General features: G+C 37.9%; 1 protein-coding gene across 21 annotated transcripts in view; it reads right to left on the bottom strand.

Annotated features, from left to right (window-relative positions):
- NRXN1 (neurexin 1) overlaps positions 1-22,248 on the bottom strand; it is a 730,978-nt gene that overhangs the window by 5,505 nt on the left and 703,225 nt on the right. For 13 of the 21 annotated variants that reach the window (XM_052805916.1, XM_052805935.1, XM_052805919.1 and 10 more), the window contains one exon: positions 14,779-14,866. In XM_052805916.1, the coding sequence (XP_052661876.1) occupies positions 14,779-14,866 (88 nt within the window). The remainder of the gene's footprint in view (positions 1-14,778; positions 14,867-22,248) is intronic. The other 8 variants (XM_052805915.1, XM_052805920.1, XM_052805924.1 and 5 more) reach the window with 1 other exon arrangement.

Below are 22,248 nucleotides of genomic sequence, written 5' to 3'. Positions count from 1 at the left end.
TCATTTCAGGGTAGATGCCACCCTACTAAGAAATATGGCCTGTCCCAAATTAGTCAGTGACTGGTTTAGATCCTGTTTCTTCATTGTAGCTGTTGTAGAAAATGCTAATTCTTTCACACATAGGGTGTCATTTATTGTTTTACAAGAGACAATGCATTGTTGCAGAATAAAGACTCCTGAGTATTTCCACAGTGAATGAAAATGAGACAAAGTCTTATCTTATTGTATGTGATTTCAGGAAATTAATTTCTGTTTGAGAAATAATAGAAGCAACTGAATAAACTGTCAATACCTGATGGACTAACAGCTGCTCTTTCTCTTTAAAATACAGACATTTGGGCCAAATGCCATCAGCTAACTTTACAATTAATGGCTACTAAATGACACTTAACAGCTTGCTCAGAGGAAAACATTCTTTTAACACTGCAACCTAAAAAAACCATGTAAGGAATATTTTTCAACATTACCTAAACTCCTGCCTTTCACCTGATGGCATCCTTTTATTTTTAAGAATGTTTTCACAATTATCCCATTTATCGCAGCTGTCTGAGGAATATTCTACCACTAAATTAATGTTATTTAAACTTACAACATCTTCAAAGCATCTGTTGTTACATTTGTTTGGACTTTTGTAAAAGGAGCAGTTCCACAAGGGAAATGACTTCTTGCTATTTTTCTTCTGTTTACATTAAAATATGCTTTTAACCTAGCAGGGCCTCTCAAGACAAATGAAGGAGGACGAAATAAGAGGAAAGTTTACAAAGCACATGGTTTTGTCTGTGAGCATTTCAGGCAGGAAAGGCTAATGGAGCACATGCTAAAGCAAGACAGGGAGGAAAAGGCCACTGGGAAAAGGCCAGCCTACACTTCTTCTGAAATCTATGTAAATAAACAAATCCCCATCCATAACACTGCTGAAACAGCTGCCTTCTATTTAAGTAGGACCTTTATTTGACCAAGACTGGAGTACCCAAAGGGAATTTACCTGGGGATTTTCTTCCCCTGCAAGACAGGAACTATTGCAAAGGACTACAGATGATCTCAATGGGGAGCGAGTGAAGATTATAAGGTTACAGAAATCCTGCTCTTTGCTTCCCAACTCTTTGAGAAGTACGTGATGCAGTTTTCTTCCCAGCATCTTGGTGGCTGAACCAGTCAGAGTCTGGGTCCCGGCACAGCAGCAGAGGTATGTCTATGGGTAACCTTGTCTGCTACTTGGTTGCAGTTTCTGTTAGTGTCTGCAGCATCCAAAAGACACTAACTTCATCCCAGATAAAGTTTCTTATTGTAAATGAGAAGCAAAATACCTTATAGATGAATATTAAGATTAAATGTCATAAAAAAGACCCCGATTTTTAAGAAGAAAAAGTCATCTCTAAAAAATCCTGAAACAATCTGTAAGTTGAGGATGGTTTGATTAGGAACAAGAGAAAATCATAAAGATTGTGATAATCTCAGACCATGCCATAACAGTGAGAGGAAGTAAAAGTCATCTTGTGGTGCAACAATCCCTTCTTAAAACAACTTCTCTGATGCACAGCTATTCCTCTCAACAGCACACAACCAGCCTTTTTGGATTGCCTCAAAGACCAGCTTAGAAGGGACTGATTTTTAAAAGCCTCTTCTACTACTTATGAAAAACTTTGCATGAAATAATAGCAACTGAGCACAGTTTTACATTGTGTAATAATGGATTAGAAAGTTATTATTCTTGACTGTATTTATAAGTGGTTTAAAATTTAGAGGGAAAAATCTGACTATTTTCAGTGCCCAGTTTTCATTAATACTGTGAAAAGAAAATTGGAATTGCAGGCTCCCATGGTGTTCATGAATTGAAATTAGCAGACTTAAAAACAAAACAAAAAACCCAACAAAAGGACCCCAAACCTGTTTTCTTTACATTTATGCCTTCCCACAAACTGTGAATAGGAAATTACTCACAAGACAAGAATGTTTAACTACTGCATTTGCAATGAGGCATGAAGGCAATTATTTACAGGACACAGTAATTTTCACTCTGTGTGCTATCATTGTAGACCTGTTTGTGGTCGACTTTCTGTAGCATTCTTGGATTCTGGTGAACTGGTTTCTGAGCTCACTGCAATTTCAACGTCTCATTACAATGAATACATCTGAAAAACAAATCTCAGCGCTTTCTCTGCTGAACCGGTGGGATAAATGCAGTCCAATTGCAAAACCAGGATGAGGATCTGTTGTAAACTTGTGCAAGAGTCTAAGCTCAGACCCACCCTAGTGTGAATACAGGGGTATCTCAGCCTGCTCCCTTCCTATCCAGCCTCAACGTGGCTCTTGAGGGGAGGCAAGAACTGGCTCCCCAGGGGATATCCATCAATGACTGAGCTGCCATGGGAAGGAAGGAATATGAGGTGGTTCCACATGTGGCGGCTACAGCTCACTGACAAACTTTCATCAGACTTGGAATAGTCTATACCCAAAGCCATGACCTAATCCATGTGAGAGGTACCACAAAACTAGCTGCGCTGCCGCACGCACGCTCTGTGCTCCGTGATCGTAATGGCATCATGATTCAGAGAGAATGGGAGCTGAGACCTACACACACAACACACGGTGATGTGGTGGAGAGGTGTGGTACTTATGAGCAGACCAGCTACATTTGCCATCTCGAACTCATGCCATTGCATTTGTTCCAAGAAATCTGTCAGGTGCTTACTGAGTTTGAGGGAACAAGACAATAACCTACTTTCAAAGGTGTTTTAAGAGAAAATTATTAGGGTATCTGTTCTACCCTTTGGTGCACAAACCCAGGTTCTTTACTTCCTATAAATTGAAATTTCAAAGGTTCTCACAAGGAAAGATATAATGCATTAAAATACCTCTAAAGTGACATTAACTAACTTAGCTAGTCATAAAAATAGTCTAGCAGAGAAACACCATCCACAGCTAAAAAGGTTGTTTTCCTAAGAAGCACAGAATAGAGTGCTTATTTCCAAGTGCAATGATTTGCCATATATTGACTTCAAATAATTTACAAATCCTACGAACTCCTTAGGACTGCAGGTTTTGCAAGTAACATTTTTTTTCCTGTGTTTGAGAGGCAGAATGGTTGCTGTCTCAACCTTTGTTAAATGTCAACATAAGTCTAAAGGGAGATAGGTTAGTTGGTAGCACAGTGCCAATTGATAGAGCATACCAAATCAATGGGTTTTGTAAATTAATATGCTCTGCAGAGCTGAGGGGAATATTTCACACAGTTTAATGAGACGCTTTTGTGAAGAAATTTTCCACAAAACTAAATTTAATTTTAGCCAAAATGGAAAACATAAACCAATATATCACTTAATGTTTTTAGCAGTCTTCAGCCCTGTGCTCTTACCCTTTTTATTAGTATAATTTAACATTTTCAGTTGTATTGCTCCTCTTTTAGTATTCCTTGCCTCTGAATATGGATCCTTTCTCCTTTTACCAGTTCAGCTGTCAGTCCTACCTCTCCCCACTTCTACATTTGTCATTCACCTTTGCACCTCTGCTTCTTTCTTTTCTACATGAAGTAATTTATCCCAGTTTTGTGTGTGTTCTGGGAAATCTTTGGTAATTCATTACTTTGCTTCAGAAATTTTGACTGATCAGCAGAGTCAGTGGGTAGTCTAGATTTTAAATTGAAGTATTCCTAAACGGGAAAAAAATTAAATGCTTTTGCAAATAAGATAACATAAGGAAGACAAAACACGAATATTACACTACTGATAGCATGTTTTCAAGCTAGAGCTAAGCTGCTGTAATCATGGGGAACCAGTTCAGACAGCTAAACCAGTATCTTTTGCTCAGTTAGTTGCCTGCAGCTCTAGGTCCCCAAAGACTCAAATGAACACCAGTGTTACAGCAAGAAAAGGGCAGGGATGCTAGAAACATAAATTTTTGGTGGCAGCTAACTGTAAGGTTGGCTTCTTTGTACCAAAAACTTACAGTGTTACCAACAGTGACATTTGGGCCCCACTGAACTTAGGAAAAATTTTGCTACTGAGCTTCGCGGGACCAAGATTTCATTGCTTGCTATTTTTACCATTATCATCTCATTTAAAAAAAGCAAAAAAACCCAAACCACCTAATCTAGGAACCAGTTTTCTGCAAGAGAATACCAAAATGTAGTTGTAAGGACTGAGGAATCTGATGGCTTGGCCTGCAGAGCAAGGAATGATTCTTGCTCATGAAATGAGCTGGAGGTGCAGACACCCACATTCATCTTTGCAACCGTGGGTGATTCCCTGACTGTCCTCCTTCACTAAGCAGCTACTACATGAAGAGATAAATGTCTGTGCCACAAACATTATATATGTGGCTTGAATGTTGGAGCTGAAAGCACACTGCATTCAATTTGCTCTAAATACTGTCATCAAGTCAGATCCATTACTGACAAAGTTGATAATGTGCCTGGGAAAAGAAGGGGCCAGGCCTTCAAGACATCCAGAATATACATGCACACACATTGGAAATGCGACGGCTACGAATACCAAACTACACCCGCTAAACAAAGGCTCAGATACAACTTGCAGATATAGCTACACTTGTTCAGCCTGAATCGTATTACTGCCAAGACCTTATATGCTTCTCTGGGGGTGGGAAGAGAAAGATAAATAGACTTCAGAATTGATATAAATTACACTTGATTCTTTTTCTCATGCTAAAATTATTAAAATTAATAAGACCACCTTGTTTTTCTTTGCTTCTCTCATCATACTCTATAAAACAATCCTGGCGTCTCTGAGGTTAGCACAAGGAAAAAAGTTTGAGATATCTATAAAGCTTTGTCTTGTTTTGGAATATGATTCTCATATTCACGCTGCTTTCATCTTTCGTTTCATTTATCCCTTTTCTGTAACTTTTTAAAGGGTATGTTCACAACATGTGCTGTATCTAGATCAGAATCTACTGTCTAAGCCAGCTTACATTTAAACTGTCAAAGTCCCAAATCTAGACCACAGCTCTTATCCTCAGGAGAAGTGCTGGTTTTGAAACCTATGGGCCAGAACAGCATGTCAACACAGCAGAACAAGGTTTCATTCAGGTCTTTATATAGTTAGAAGGAGATAGCCTAAGGTTAGACTATTTCAGGTACATGCATCCTCATTATAGGTTACTTTTGCCTTGAATTTTTCCCGCTTCCATTTATGAGCAGTATCATTAGAGAATACCTCGTTCTCAAACTTGTCAGCATTCACCTGCCACTTTTGCAGGCTGTCAAATACTAGTCACACACTAAAAAAACCCCCCATGTTTCTGCAGAAGTTTAAATTAGGTGTTAGCAAGTGGCTGAAAATTAGCAGCGAGGGTCCTACTACTAGGTATGCAAGAGATAATGAAAATTCACACTGTACTGATTGCTAGAAAACACCAGCAAAAAGTTTACCGTTTGCCCTTCTCTCCTTTGTCTGGCAGTGGGGTAAGCAACCCTGTTCACTGCCAGCAGTCTGTTAACATGGTCATTAGTTGATAAGCTGCAGCTGGCATACACTAACTACTTTGTAACACCAGATTAATTGAATTTATCAGATATTGCAAATGGTTAGCTAGAAGCACAATAGTTTGCTTGCACACCTGTAATTCCCCCGATAGAATGCAGAAAAAAAGAGCTGCAAAAGAGTGCTGGAATTGACAGTGCCCTGGGTCATTTAACTCAGAGAAGCAAAGCACTGGCCTCTGCCCTGTTCCTGCATGCAGCGCAGCCAGCTTCCCGCTTCCTTGGCAAAACTGTATCTTCCCTCTGTTTGCTAGGGGTGGCTGCCTCAGGTTCCCATCTTTCTGTCTGGTCCTGCCCCCAAATTGTAGCGGAGGTAAAGCAAATTTCCTATACAATTTTAAAGACCTGATTTAACATCACGTTGTTCAAATTTGGTCTGAGAAAGACTTGGCACAGAGGTTGAGCAATATGATGTAAATTCAGGCCAGTATTTTGGCTATGAACCTTTTCATACCTTTGCAAAATATTGTCTTTCTTCTTCTACCATGTCCATAAAACCAAGGATGATAAATAGACCTGAAGAAAAGGGTTTTTTTCCACAAAAAGAGGAATTTCAATGCATATGCATTACAAAGCGACAAGAAAAAGTTTCAGTATTGCTAGTGTCTACAATACAGTATGCAAGAAAATATATGCGCTAGATGTAGCAAATCAAACCAGAATGAAGTGTAGCTCAAGGAACACAATGGGCTTGCATTAATAAAGGCACCAGTAGCACATTGTCTAAATTCAAACAAACTAGAACAACTCATTTATTTATGTCAACAATCTATGTGCAGTCTTGGTTCTAAGTGTAAGCTTGACTCAAAAGACCAATCTTTAGGATTATACTCTTTAATTTAGGATTTTTAAGCAGATTGCCATGAAGATTAATGGAACCTGTTCTAGATTCGATCAGCTATTCACTTCACCCTTGTGCAAGCAAATCCTCTGCCTTTCCAAAATTCCTTATTTAATCAGACAAAAGTCTCACTCAAGCCAGCAAATTACTTAACTGTTTCTGAAAACCTCAGTTTTGCAAATACTAATTTGCTTATTTTCTGCATTTTTCAACCAATGGCAGTGTGTGAAATCCACCCATGGAAAATGTTTTGAGAGTCTACATAATCTTTATTTGGCTTTATTTAAGTGGTTTCAGTAAATCTAATGTTTACAAAACAACCAGAAAACCAAATTCTCTTCTCAGGATGCAGATTAGGACAGGTCAGTGCTGGTTTTCTTACACTTTAATTGTGTATTGCGCTTCTATCCCAAACTGGAAAGACCATACTTTAGAAGAAAAAGTAGAGATTGTTCCCTGTCAGAGTTCAGAAAACTTCAACTTGCATGATCAGCATGGGCCACAAAACTGGTATGATCTGACTCGGTATTTTAGAAAAGAAAGATTATAAGCATCTAAATGAGTGATATATTTTATCTATTGAAATATACATTAAAAAATCCTTCATGATAGTTCAAAACCATATCTATATCTATCTATCTATATATGTTTTGGGGGTATTTTACACCCTGTTCTTCAGTTAAGTGATTCTTTGATTCCAGATTAAAAAGATCTACACCTTTTTTGAAAATGGTGGAAACATCTCATAGTGAAGGCTGTCAAAGCACAAACATCTTTATTTCTGTGGCTAACAACTAAGAATCAGAAAAGATTTAGAACTGCCTAGAACCTATTTTCACATATTAGGGATACATGCACAGAAACTGGGGCTTAATTAGCTGTATTATTGAAAATCTTGAACACCAGTCTTGCAAATCAGGACTGCTTTGTTTAAGAGAGCAAAGTCACAGATCCAATTTCTTTTTTTGTGTGTGTCTGACAAAGCCACTGCATTAGCAGTCAATTAATTCTTTAAAGTCTATGTAATACCTTATTCAGTAATTTTGTACTTTCTTAGATTTCTTTCTTTTTTTTCTTTTTTTTTTTTTTTTGAGTCATTCTGGACATATCTCACTCCCTGGTTAATGCTGGAATGGTCTGTAAGGCAGGTTCTTTATCTGGGAGTAGCAAAAAGAATAGATCAAGCAACTGCTTATATGTGAGCAACAGTGTTTCCTGAAAATTTTTCTAGGGAAAGTCAGGAAGGTAAGCCCTCAAGAGCATATGCATATACTTGTGGGGAGGGAGAGAGAAAACAAGAGAGAATGAATATTAAATGGGTTGTGACACAAGGGATTTTCCCCACATAGCCTCAACAATAGTGGAGTGCCTGGTTTAATTCTCTGCATTCACATCCCAGTCCCAGTATCGCAGCAGGAACATATGCTTCAGCTTTGCCTGTAAATACTTTCAGAACTGAATCACAAGTGGTGTTTTACATCTTTAAAAGAAAGAAAAATAACAGAGCCTACTTTCATGGGCCACTCCTTCAGGAGTATTGAGTAATGTGCCAATTTTTCTTGAATTATTGTTCATAAAATGAGTAAATTTCTTCAAACTACTATAAACATTACCATCTGGTTTTGTCTATGATGTGGAGATGTCTAACTCCAAACCACTGAACATGTAACAGCAGTACTAATAGTTGTCACTTAATAAATTTCTCTGAACCAGAATTGCCTTTTCATGTTGTCTGCATGCACGTGAAGCATGAAGTAGAGCTTTAGGTACTGCCATACAAATAACCCCAGTATTTACATCATGAATGTTTGCCATTCTTATACACATTACAGAAATGAGAACATCCAACTTCAGCAAGAATACGCGTGGAATATGAATACACCCTCAAAGTTCACACACAAGGAAAAGTGTTCATCATTTACGCACCAGTGGAGAAGGTCTTGTGCAAGTTAACAGAGAGCTTTGTATGATTTATAGCAACCTGATGTCGATATTTCTTACCAGTCTTAGAGCATAGTGAGCTGCTGATGTTACATTGATAGAAAACCATTATGTTTAGGGAAAAAGCCAGCTCCCCAGTTTCCATCGATATTCTGCCTTCTGATATGTTCATATCGCTGTGACTGCAATTAATACATGCTAGAAAGCATTAGCCTGTGCTGTCATCTCTAGGCTATGTATTAAAGTTCTCTTTGAATTGCATATGTTCAGCAAGGAGTATCTACTTAATTGTTCACATTTAAAAGGCACGTTTAGCTAACAGTAGCTGCATTTTGTCTTAAAGTGTGCTTAAAAAATAAACTTTAAAATAATTTCATGTTGGACACAAATCCCCTGTACCAGTTGAGGTTACACAAAGAAGGGATGTGTAAGAGCATTAACACCACCACTACCACCAAAATTACACAGAATGCATTTGAGGAGTCAGTATTCCCTAAACTGCTGAAAAATTATCTGTTACGAGTGAAAGAAATGCCTTCCTTTCAGCACATGCTACTGTTTTCAGCTGCTCCCAACACTGGGAATGTATGAAAATCCTTAGGACTGGCTGGAAATTCTACTCAGTATTCCCATGTTTCAATGGCGTGGCTGGCAAAGAGTAGAGATCAGTGTTGGTACAATGGATCAATCATCATTTTAAACCTTATTTCCTTAGATAATTTAGGAAAAAATCTTTTTGATCAAATTCAAATGAGAAATGCCATATTTGTAACTCACAGCGACAGACACTAAAAGCTTAGTCTATTGACAAAGAAGTGATTCAGTTCACAATAAAAAGATTTGGAAAAATGCAACATTTACTTTCTGTTGCTTGGGGGGGCTTTATGACTTATAAAAATATTAAAGAACCTTAACAACTATTTTAACTTCAATTACAGGAAAATTAATCTATACCTGAAGCCCCTCCCTTCCTCTATGTATAGACATGGTAAGTGCTAAGTTTGTAAATAAAGCATAATTTTCATCCTGTAGTAGCTCATACAGACACGCCTATATGTATTTTAGCTAAGCATTTCAAAAGGCTGATTCAAGACAACCCAGCTAGTACTGAAAACACATATAGAACTACAGGATAATTGGACTGAGGCACAAATAGTCCCTTTATGTCTCGAGCCATAATGAACACAGTAGCCCTATGAACTAACTGTAATTTTATTTTTCTTTGTTTCAGCTCCTTGCACAATGAATTCCACGAAGTGCATTAAATAGGGCACTTGCAGTGATGTATAAATTATAGGAGTCACTTCACCTCCTACTGCAATGTTATCTTGCTGCCAGATGCACCAGGAATACAGTGCAATAATTTGTGACAGGGAAAGAAGAGCAAAACTTCTAATAACGAGCATAAATCATTCGCAGTCCACATTTCACAGTTCTGCCCATTACAAAAATAGGTATCAATGCTGGGACCAAACCTAAACCATCACAAAGCGCTTGAGAACATATGGTTCCTAGCTGTCTCCATCTATCCAATACACATTATCACACAGCAGGGGACGTACATACGCAGGAAGCAGTTTGCATGCAAAGCCCCATGCTGTTCTGCTCACAGGACAAAGCCTTCCCCAAAGCAGTGACTGAACTGTAAGAGTCATCTTAAGTAGTGGTTTGTTCGCTCTCTCTTGGCTATACTGATGCTTTGGAGATTTCTGACTGTCGCCAGCTGTTTTCTGCAACGCAATGAGCCTGACCAAGATGTAGGAAAATCAACACATGCTCAAAGATCAGTCCATAAGCATGGATCCTATTACTGGTCTTACTTAATAATGTAGGAAAATAACTGATCCCATTTCTCCCTCAGAATCAAGAATCAGGGCTAAGAAAGGTAACTAATGCTACCAGTTGGTATGCACCACAACTCTGTCCTGACTGTTCTTATCCTATTTACCTACAGAACAAGTACAGGACAAGATCTGATACCAATCAAGCACTGTCCTGGGAACTGGAACCCAAGAGCTGCAAGACAAATGCTGATCAAGAGATGATGAAGTATTTTCTTTGGTTGCAGCACGTGAACTTCTGTTGGTAGAAAGACACTTGTTTGAACCTGAAAAAAGCTTGTTTCTACAAGACCCTTTTTTTTTTACTTTGAAGGTTGTCTTCTGCTAAAAATTCCAAGACCAGCGAATACCATATATTCTGGCTTTAAAAATGCCAAAACGTCTATCCATCCCATTTCTGCTGGGGCCGTCAGGAGAGGTTTTCAACCTAATTTCTAACTTAAACCATTGTTGAGTCTCGAGTTTGAGAAGGATTTAACTGTAATTTGCAGAAAAAGAATTGTTTGTGTGTATGTCAAAAACTGTAAGACTTTTTCTGTGGTCTAGATTTCCCTGCCATTAAACTCAATGATTTCACTTCATTTGAGCCAGTCTGGACTTCTCTGCATTTTGGAACATTTCAATAGCTACAGAAGTGGCTACATAATAGCTAACAAATAAAATACCAGCCCAGTGTAACTGGAACAAATAAGCTGTGTAGCACAAATGCTCACTGAAACTCAGCAGAAATCAGAGCTCTGTACAGACCTCAGGAAGGGTTGGAACAGCAGTCCTGATGTGCAGAATGGCAATTTGTCCACCTGCAGTTTTATAACTCTTCACGTAAAACCAGTAAATCATCTCAGGTCCTTTTTTTTTGGATAGGTTTCCACTAACATTTTACATAACTTGTCTACGAAGTGAAAACACTTTGTTATTTCCTCTATGACATGAAGGTGAGGAAACATAAACTATTTATTATCATCATCATCATCATTATTCTTTGTGTTGTTATTAGTATTTAGAGTAGGAGAGGGGAATGTGGAGAGACTGTGAAAGCAATACGTGTTGCCTTCCTATACAAAACATAACGCAAACAAAATATGTTGACTAAGTTTTGCATGCTAATAAATTTGTTATGACTTCATCCAATTACGGCACATTTAGCAGTTTGTATACCACAATGAAATCTGCAATTATAATTTTTGTGACTTTATGTTCCAGACAAGTTGATGGGATTGCTGCTTAGCAGCTCCTAATCTGGTCTACGTTTTTATGTCCCATATGAAAGTTGTTGCAAATTGCATCTTTCCATTTATTATTTAGAAGACAGGTGCACAGAAAGCGAAGCTGGTGGTGGCAGACCGAGACTTATTAGCCACTACAAACTGCAACATATTTATCCTAGAAAAGAAGCCCTATTTTAAGCATAATTCTTGCTAATCAATAAAATCTAGATAATCGGTATTTTCTATGATATATAGGTTTACCATATTCAAACGGTTTGTTGAATAGGCTCTCATTTTGAGCTGAGAACTTTGGTTAGAAATAGGCATATTATGGGCAATCATCACAGAAATGTACAGTTATGGCTGTGTCAATAAAACTGAATGGGCTCTGGCCATCCCTTAAAGGTATTCTTGCTAGAAAAATGTTGACCTGAGAGCATCATCTCTTGTGCTGGGGTGGATCCCTTTGCTGACTGACCATCAGGCAGCAAGAGAAGAAATCTAATGGGATCGCAGACTACAGCCTCTGAAGTGAAAACCCAATAGTAACCAATTGTCCTAATCATCATATATTCTGCCTCCCAGAAGTATGTTAGGAAACATAAGCTTCACTAGCATTAGGGAGGATGTTGAGGGGTACCTGTGGAGAAGCAACACTGGTTTGTGAAAAGGATAAAAGGGGAAAAAGCTGAACTGAACCATGGGAAGAATTTAAATGGAGGGACATATCCTTTTGTATCTCCTATCTTAACTGAAAAATAAAAAAAACAACCCACATTAATCTGTCACTGTCAACAATATTATGCTTCTCTCCCTTAAGTTCCAGCCCACTGTTAGGAGTAGCTCAAATCCACATGGAGACTGCAGGATTATTGGGATGGAGCAGTGCCTACCAGACTATTCATGGAGAAAGCTTATTCATAAGACAAAGTGACTAAGACTAAAACAGCTTACAGAGAGACAGATATGCTAGAAGTTACGACTTCAGTAACCCCTTTGGCTCATATTGTTTCAGATATGAGAAAAGGACAAGGCCAATGAAGAGGGAGGCAAATTAATAGCTTTTAAGAGTTGAGAGTGGGAGGACAAGTGACATTTTGATGTGAAGAATGACAGATAAAACGATCCAGACAATTGGGATTATGGAGAACATAATTCCTGTGCCAATCCATACTTTTTTTTAAAAAAGCAGTAGCAGCTGGGATCCAAGAAATGAAACAGTAAAACCATTCGCAAATAAAGAAAAATGAGAAGCGTAGCTGAGTGATGAATGACAAGCTAAAGCAGGAAAGCTAAACACCAGGATGTAAAGCTAATGGCAATGTTTTGCAGGAAGACTAACATTCACATTCCCCTTCTGGACCATAGCTGGGACAGAAATGATAATGTGCTAGAAAGCTTCATTCACCCCTCCCGTTCCTGCACCCACTAGCTAAATGAATGCGCATGGCTCCAGGACTACCAAACATTGCAGCCCCAGATCTGAATTTGAAAACAACCTCAGAGAAGAATTATTCTGAAATTTCATTGGCTTTCAGGAAGTTGTAAGGCTGAGACAATACAAATACATTTCTAATACAACAGCTGCATTCTCAGAGGGTTTGGGAAATTTTTTAGTGCTATGTAACTAATGTATTGTTTTACAATTACCTTATAAAATTAAAAAAAAATATTAAAATTACCTACATTTACAGCAGGTAAATGCCAATTTATCTGGTGAGCAGCACTGCCCGAGTTAACTAAAGCAAGGAAGCAACTGGCATGAATGAGCTCAGACCAATATGAGATACTGCACTGAGTCATACTGGACAAGACAGTCTCGTTAAACTCAAGAATTTGAAAATGAGAAGGAAAGAGCAGAAAAAAAAAATCCTGGAAATTAATTTTCAAACTTTCAAAAATGAATTCTTATCACAATTCCTAAATATCTTGATGTCTGGGACTTCTGCAAGTGAAACGTCTTCCTGGGAGATATAAAAACGTGTAAGACGGCTGTACCTGTTGCTGCTCAGTTTTAAGAATGGTCATTCCATCTTGTGGCATTTTGAAAACCACTCTGAAATCATTTTATTGGAAAGCAAAAGAAACCAACCCCAAAGTATTCTCATCAAATCTATAAATATCTTGGTTCCTGGAAGAGCTCAAATGCCACCCTGCAGCTCCATCAAACACTGAGACAAGTCATAAATGTCTCTGCCTTTACTTAAATTTAAATAAATAATTCTTGCATGTGGGTAATAGGCTACGTGACTTGAAAAAGGAACCATGCATCTGCATGTGAAGCAAAATTTCATTTGTCTTAAGGCTATGTAGACATATCACCTGCCCCAGGTTCGGGTGTTGTACCAAGATGGCTCTTAGTTGTGATTTGCATTAATATACTAGTCTCAAATTTAATTGATTCCTACTTGAACGAAATATGTTACTGCACAACAAATTGATCTTAATTCTTTTACTATTAAGTGTCATAGCAAGTACTGAAGATTACCAAATTACCTAAAACAACTGACAGTAGGCGTGCTACCAAATAGCACAGAATTCAAGTGAAAGAAAAACTGAGATATATATGGTACCACAAGCTGTTCACTCAGAGAAGGTCCAAGCTAACCCAAGCCAACAAAGCAAGCAGGAGCAATTCATTGGACTATCTGGGATTTTTTAAAGGTTATAGAGTAACATAATTTTTCAGATTGCTATTACAAAGTTTTGCATTCCTTTCACATCTGGGATAAACATCCAGCTTTTAGAGAAGGTATGTAGTATTTAATTAAATATGAAGGTAAATGGGAAATTATATCACAGAGAAAAATTAGTACCAAATCTCCATTATTCAGTGGGAGTAGGAAAGACATGGCCAAAATACTACAAAGTTTTTGTTCCATGGAAAATACTAGAATGTTAAAATTTTTCCTTTCTAATCAGAACTGAAACATACACTCTGAATAGTCTTGGCTTGGAAAAAAGCCATAGAACAATTTGGAATTTGAGACTGTTGTATTCTATGTCTTCAGATTTTTACTATCTATACAGTATTTCATGCCATAATCAGTAATTCAAAATGAACTCTACTGACATAATATGACATTTGAAATATGGTACTTTTATCTTATTTGGGGGTAATGCTTAAGGCACAAACAATTGCAACATCTTTCTCCCAGATGAAGTTGCCCGTTCTTTGTCACGACAACCCAGTTGCAGTGGCCCTGGAATGCCCTTCCTGCTCCGCCTCAGGTCCTCAGTCAAGCTATAACTTTGCTCACATCATGACTATCAATGTGCTCCCATCCATTGTCTTTGAAAAATGTATAGCAAACTCTCCCTCTCTGCTGACACTGCCATATGTAGAATGGCCCCAATTCAACTTCTCCCTGCTATGTAAGAAAGGACTGGCCCGGGGGACTGAAGCATGCAAATATGAAATAAAAGAAAGTAATAAAAAAGTTGACTAACCTAACCCACCTGAGCTCGGCTCACAGGGATCGATGTCCTCGTCATCGCTTGGACATTCAGCTGAGGCCACCAGGATGTCATCTGTGGTCTGCAAAGAAAATAAAAGTCAAATAGATATATTTTAATCGACTGAACATGTTGTAAGATTCTCACTGGTATTTCTTTTATTGCTCAGATTTATGCAAGGCCCAGAGCATTCCAGACTTAATATGTAATGCCACAGTGACACTCTCCAACTCTGTATTAATAGGACTTTGCTTTTCAATTTGCACTTGTCAGTTTTTAGAAGAACTATGTAGATATCCAGTGCAGGCAGTTAAACATTTTAATATTTTTCTGTAATAAGAACAGAAAGTAGAAGGATAGGATATGTATATTGGGGCTGCTGGTCTTCCCTCTTTATTTCCAATATCTCTACTATAATATTGCTGAAAACACTGAAAGCATTAAAAAACCAAGTCAAAATATTGAACTGCCTGCAGCTGTTAAAACTATCAGAAATGTAGTGATGTTTTCTCCATTAATTGCGCTTGCTTTCTCAGATGTAGAGCAAAAAGAAAAAGGAAAAGAAGCAAACATGACTCTCATTGAGTTGAAAACTATTTAATGAAAAGAAAGTCAAGGAAAGAAAACAATAATAGATATATGCACTGTTAGGAAGTACCATCCTATTTTCTTAAATAAGTGAAAACCTCTTATTTTCTTAAATAAGTGAAGTATTGCCTGAGTGCTGTGTTTAGGTCCAAAGGGTTCTACGAACATCTGTCCAAAATGAGCTTGGACAGTTCTTTGTATAAAGAAATCAAATAAATCAAGACAAAGGAGGCAAACCAGGGGATGTATGATACAACACGCTATAAAGAAAAGAAACCAGGGATTCCTATCTACTGCTTCTTATCTATCTTCTATATCGTATCTACCGCAGTGCACGAACAAGGAGATATTCAATGAAACACTGAGGCAATCAATCTGAACCTGATAAAATGAAATACCTTCTGTTCAAGCCACCTCTGAGAACAGTCATTTAGAAATGTAATAAGAACATCCACAGTTATTAGGGGAAATAATAGCAGGGAAATATAAACTGTCATGCTCCTGGTCATTTCTCAAGCAATTACTAATAAGGTTAGGAAGAAGCTTTTCCTATGGGCAAGACGTTTCATAACTGTCCATTTCAAGCTTCTGTTCACCTCACCGAAGGAAATACATGGAGAGAATAAAAAGACTACATCATATTGAAACAAGAGGCTAAGGATACAGCAGGCAAAGAGCCATTCTTGGATTGCTGTATGATACAGATTCCAACGAGGAGATACAACCCATTTCAGTAAATGTGAAACATTATATTTTTTTTCTGCACGAGTATAGAGAAGGGACATAAAATACATCAAAGTTTTCCTTCATCGGTTTAAGTCGGAACATGTAAAAGTTTTGTTTCTGTGCAGTCGGGCCAAAGCCTAACCAACGTTGTTTATCATTATTATTCTAACTGAAGTTTTAAAGCAAAGCATATTACAGTAATAGGCTTTTCTTCGTCACGCTTCAAGAATATTAATGAACATATGCTTTCAGCACTTCTGTGAAGTAGGAAAGTGATACAGGAATACATTCATTAATATGTGAGGCATAACAAAGAAAAGCCTATTATAATAATATTATATTTCACAGGTAGAAGACTGAGGCATAAGAGAATGAAGTAACTTGCTGAAGGTAATCAAAAAGGCTATAGACAACAGCTATGTTATGTCACAGTTTGATGCCATAATCACAAAAATGATCTTTCCTCATACCGGAGAAAGTTTATAGCTGGGGGAAACCACTCTATAAATCTGTAATGCTGCCAAAATTAGCTGGCAGATTTGCAATGAGAGTTAAAAAGACCAAAAAAAAGTATCCTAGCTGTCCATTCTTTCTGCCATGTAGAAAAACAGAGTTATAACAAAAGCCAGCTGCAAACATCCTCTTGAATTTCTAATGTCCACTTCTTTTCCCCAGAATACAAGCATTTAAGCTTGAAAATCAATATCTTAGTCTCTTTGTGGAAAAGCACCTGTGTTTTTCCCAAAGTACAAAGAAAAAATAAACCACCAGGAACCAATAAAGACTGCACTTAATAAGTTAACTCTGTACTGTAAAAACCACAACGAATAAATATAAAAAAGTACTAATAAGTACAAAAAAAGGTATCGTGCATCTCTGAAACAGTTTCAAATTGGTCAGGGAAACCACAATGTCATATTTTTCCTTCTGCCCATAACACTGGAGAAGACTATACTTTTATGACCTGCAGCCAGAATTCTGAACATTTACCAATTGATCACTGGGGAACTGTACACAAACACCGTTAAACAGATAGGATCACAGGCATACATAATAGTCATAGCAAGAAATGATGGCCTGTGAGATATACTGGTCTAACTGGAATTTTGTTTAAGGGTGCTTTGGTACACGCAGGGATGAGTAACCCTTGTAACTTGAGCAAACTGAGGTGAAATGATCAGATAGATTTATAGAATTATTGCAGTGTCTCTGATTATTCTTGATATAGGATAGTATGGCCAGAGTTTACTTTAAGCAACTCTACTTTTTGTACAGTTCGCAGTGCATTTAAAATTACCAGAAAATAACTGTGGAAAAATCATACACTTTAAGTATCTTAATGTATGAGAGATACTTTGCTCGTTACCTGTAAGAGGGAGCGTCAAAACTGTCTTTATAAAGTGACACTAATTTCAGTCTACAGAAAGAGTATTCACACTTCTACAAGAACAAAGGGATGTTCTTGACTGATAAAAGTGCATGTATATTATGGGTACAGAAATGAATAGTACCTTAAATAAATGTGAATATAGCACGTCAAGAAAGACCTCATTAATGTCTCAGAGTATTAAAGGAAATAATGTATGTTTCAAAGTCAATACTAGATACAAAACTAATTTTGTTGCAAGCAATAAATCAGCTATCAGTATTTGAATAAGAAGGGAAGTGGTAAGATGATGTGAAAAATGTTTTCTTCAGAAAAATATATAGGGAAGAATTCCAGTTTAAGTATCAATTAACAGACGTGTCACAACCTCCCCCTATTCTCCCCTTTCTCCAAACCCAAATACCTCTTTCCAGCTACTCATACGTATTTTTATCAGAAAAAAGGCAAAGGAGCTGTGAAAGGCAAGTGAGATGGCAGTGACCGAGCTACAAATGAAAGCCATTGGACTACTGAACACAATTTAAAATAGGATTAAGAATTAGCTAAAATGCTAGAGAATACAAAGAATACATAAATTAAGGAAATACTATGGGCCACCTACCAGAGTTCTTTCTCCAGAAGAGCTCTGACTGACAGGAATTTACCTGAACAGAGAGCAGGATTTAGACCTAAGGGTCTCAGACAGCCGTGGGGTACAGATAAATAATACGAGGCAGAGTAATGTGTTTTACTTACTGCACATTATCTTTTCCTCATGCTCTTTAATTTGGATGGGAAGATTTGAAACACATCAGTTCTCCTAAGTGAATTGCAACTGTTGCTAGCACTATGGCTAATTTACAGGACACTGCTTTGAGCATTCTCATTAATCAAGGATTTAAAAGTCAGTGGAAAATCCCTTATTTACAGTGAGTGCCTAATAGGATAACATCCAACTGGTATCATCATAATACACGATCGGATTAGAACGTCTCTTGGGCGAGTTGTTCAAATTCATTTAAGAAGCGATACTTTAGTTGTAAGAGATTAAAAAAAATATTAAAATAGCAGGTGTACAACCTGGAAGGCCAGGCAGAATTTCTTTTGATTGCATCTTCTTTTCTTTGTGTATTTTCAGAGCTTTTCAGATTCGCTCTGCGGATGTGCTTGTATGATTTAAAATGTAGTCCATTGTAATATGTGGCTTCTTAAAAAGTTGGACATCTGTTCACATTTCAGAAAAAGGATGGTAGAAAAAGCTTGCAATTAATGTGCCAATATAAAAAAGTGGGCAAAAAAAAAATCACATTTTGTAAAGCTAGAATTCACTGCATAATGTCGTTTCTGACAATTATTCATGGGTGTGGCCCCTGCAAGAATAGGTCTTGCGCATCAGTCAGGTCTGCTTGCAAAAATAAGGACTTTGGGATTTGTTCCTCAGCCAAGAGAGTTTAAAATATCACCAATCTGCCACCTTGCCTGGGGAAGGAAATGGTGACTTTTGCAAGAAAGCTCCTGGCCAGATCAAAAAATGTTGCTCTAGTCATGGCTTAAATACAGTGACAGTCTGTAGCTATGGATAAATATCAAGCTGCCTCAAAGGCTACTACCATGGGTTCAAAACTGGTACCAGCAATTATGGTTGTGCCCTTCTAATAGTGCTCCTGGAATGCTATGTCATTAACAAAAATAATTGCAAATGAACAAACAATACGGGAAAGTAATTTTTTTTTTTTTAATTATTATTCAGGTTTTGCATGACTGGGCATAAATACATACCATCTTACTCAGTTTTTATGTATGAAGCCTCTTATACCTGAGGGTACCAGAGGAATATGATCTTAAAATTAAATCACCAATCTGAATTGTGCATTCATTAACAGTATAATGGTTCCTGCATATTTTCTCTTGTAGTATTCCACCAGCTCTCCTTTAAATCACAGCACCCTACAGCTAGTCTGAGTATAGTTTATTCCTTTCTTGTTCAATAATATACTTTATCCCATGAGAACTGCAAGTAATTCCAAATTACACAACAGTTAAAAACTAGCAGTCCTAAATTATTGTATGAATTATAAACAGCATAACTGCTTGTGACTAATGTTTAAATTATTTTAGATGAGAACTGCAACTGTGTAATCAAAACTATTCTTATTTATTTGTACAGCTTTGGCACTTAATGATACCAGCCAGGCACTGTAGTGCTTGGTGTTAAAGGCAGCTGGAAGGAAAAAGCTCTGCTCTGAGGAGCTTACAGTTTGATTTCGGACCAGATGCAACAAATGAGCGTGAGAGGGGGGAGCAGAGGACGAGAAGGGTCAAGTGTGGTTGCTACTGGTAAGTGCTAGCGGTTACGCACGCTCTGATCTAGCAAATCTCCCAAAATGATGCTCCAAGACGGCAAGAAGGAAGGTCAGGAAGAAAGGAGGCAGAGAAAAGCCGGGCAGGAGCCCGCGACTGGCCAAGGAGATGCTGGGAACAGATGGTGCCTGGAGAGCACTGCCGAGGCTGCAAGCCTCGCTGAGGAAAGTCGGGATATTTAAAACGCCGTGCGGCGAGCGCAGAGGTGAGGACAGCCGGAGCGGCACGGGAAGAGGCCGACAGCACCAACAGCCCGACTGCTAAGGCACAGGAGGAGGGAGCGTGGTTGTGTTGGGAGGGGAAGTAAGAAAGAAAGGGGGAAATTAATGGTAAGGTCGCAGGAGCAAAGGGGATGAGGCGATAAAAGGGGATGGCCAAGATACAAGGGAGTCGATATCAACAGACCTGATTATGTGAAGATTAATGGGTAAGAATTTAATGACTGTTACAAATGACTGTCTGAAAACATACTTTCAGATGTAGGACTAGGAAATTAAACCTCTAATTCTCCTTTTCCCCTCTTCTGAAATGCTCGGTTATTGTCTCTGCTTACATTACTTCATTTTTCCTCCTGAGAAGCAGCTTATTCAAATACTTGCCATTTAGTTAAGAGAGAATCAGCTCCAATGGATATTTAAACACAGAGGTCTCTTCACCTTAGCAGAGGGGTACATATAGCTAGAGCCATGGTATAAACAAAGGTTTTGAAAAACCAACAGATATACACTACTATCTTCTTCATTAGCTGTGGCAAACCTTCCCTTAAAAATGCAGTTTGTGCAATGGTTACAGAAGGGAGCTTAGAGCAGACATTTTGTACTTTTGCACCGGACACACTAACTTCTGAGGCAGTGGGGGGCTTTCCTAAAACCAACCCCTCGTGTATATTCCTTTTTTCCCCCCATTTTTTGTCTTAAAGGGAGGAATAAAGTAACCTAAACCAATGGGAATGCTGGCAGAAACCAACAGGGTATGAAAAATCACAACAGAATTCATGTAGAAAAAATCAAATTTCATTTTTTGGGATGGGATTAACCGCACAATTTTCTAGCCAAGACTGTGAAATTTAAATTTAATTTTCTGTGTATGAAGCAGATCTCTATGACTGGTTGTTGAGACAGTTGTAGAAAGAAACTTGAATATGTCACATTAATCAGTCGTACTCTTCAGCTAGCTTCTCCCTGGTGTTAATAAACTCCCATTGCATGAGGCAGTTTGTTGAGAAAGATGCTATAGTGATCTAGCAGTAATATCAGCTCTAGATGACATGCCGTTCGGGCAACTGCCTCTAAAGTTGTATTTAACCTGCTATAGGTCAAACAAGTACATGTGCATCAATTACTGCGCGTCCACCCACATACAAAAAGTATTTTCTCGGCGTCGTGCTACTGAAAAATGTTATTTCTGGACATGGATATTAAAATGCTAATATTTCAAGCATATACACAATATTTATTATATCTTTTATTAACTGCTGACATATTATTGCCCTGTAATGTGAAAATACAGTAACTGAAAATCGAAATGCTCTCAAAACTGGCTCTCATCTAATTAATACCATCATGTTATTTCTTGAATCAGTCAGTGTCTGACACTGGGAGAAAGCAAAAGCCTTGATTAGCAAGTTCCTCTCACAGAAAAAAAAAAAAAAAGAAACATCTAGGATATAATAACCAAACGCAATAAGGCCTTTCAGTTAATGAAACCAGCGTTGTAGAAATTAAACTCAGAGGTGCAGGTAAAAAGTTCAAGGCAATGCCTCAGATGCCCTGCAGGCCACCTCCAGGCTCTGTCCCCGAATCTCAGCAGTGATGGGAACACAGCTGCCCCACACAGCAAAGCACAATAACCTCACTTCTGGCCTCCACCTCTCTACGTAAAGTACAGAAAGTCTATCTTTCCACGTAACAACCTTACAATCCACAGTATTATTTCCATGCAGAGCAGCCTTTGTATTACCTCGCCAGCTCCCCTCCTCCTTCCAAACATCTAAATTCTCATGGGCAAAATTACCACAAAGAGCGGAAATATATTTGAGAAAAGGATTTATAGTAAAATAATGTCAATAAAACTGCATGGCTTTCCTTTAAGCTCCGAATTTGAAGTTAATTGCTTTGGTCACAGTTTTAGAGCTGTTTATCTCATCTGGAAAAAAGCAGAAGCAGAGCTGAGAAAATCCACATGCTGGCAAAGCTACAACTTTTTACCTGGACAGCTAGCCAGGCAGCACTCTGCATTAATCTTTAAAAATAGAAGTATTACTAATTAAAAATAAGTGAATAATCCAATTCTTTTCCTATCAGGTCACGTCCCTTACCTCCTGCAACACATGAATAATGTTAGTTTCACAGATGTAGACCAAAACCAATTTCTATATTCATTTTATTTATGAATGTCACTTTTCTTGTCCCCTTGTAAAACTT

This window comes from Harpia harpyja, chromosome 13, assembly GCF_026419915.1.
Source record: "Harpia harpyja isolate bHarHar1 chromosome 13, bHarHar1 primary haplotype, whole genome shotgun sequence".
Lineage (NCBI taxonomy): Eukaryota > Metazoa > Chordata > Aves > Accipitriformes > Accipitridae > Harpia > Harpia harpyja.
Note: the sequence above shows the minus strand (reverse complement) of the source record. Positions and strands in the feature narration are given on the sequence as shown.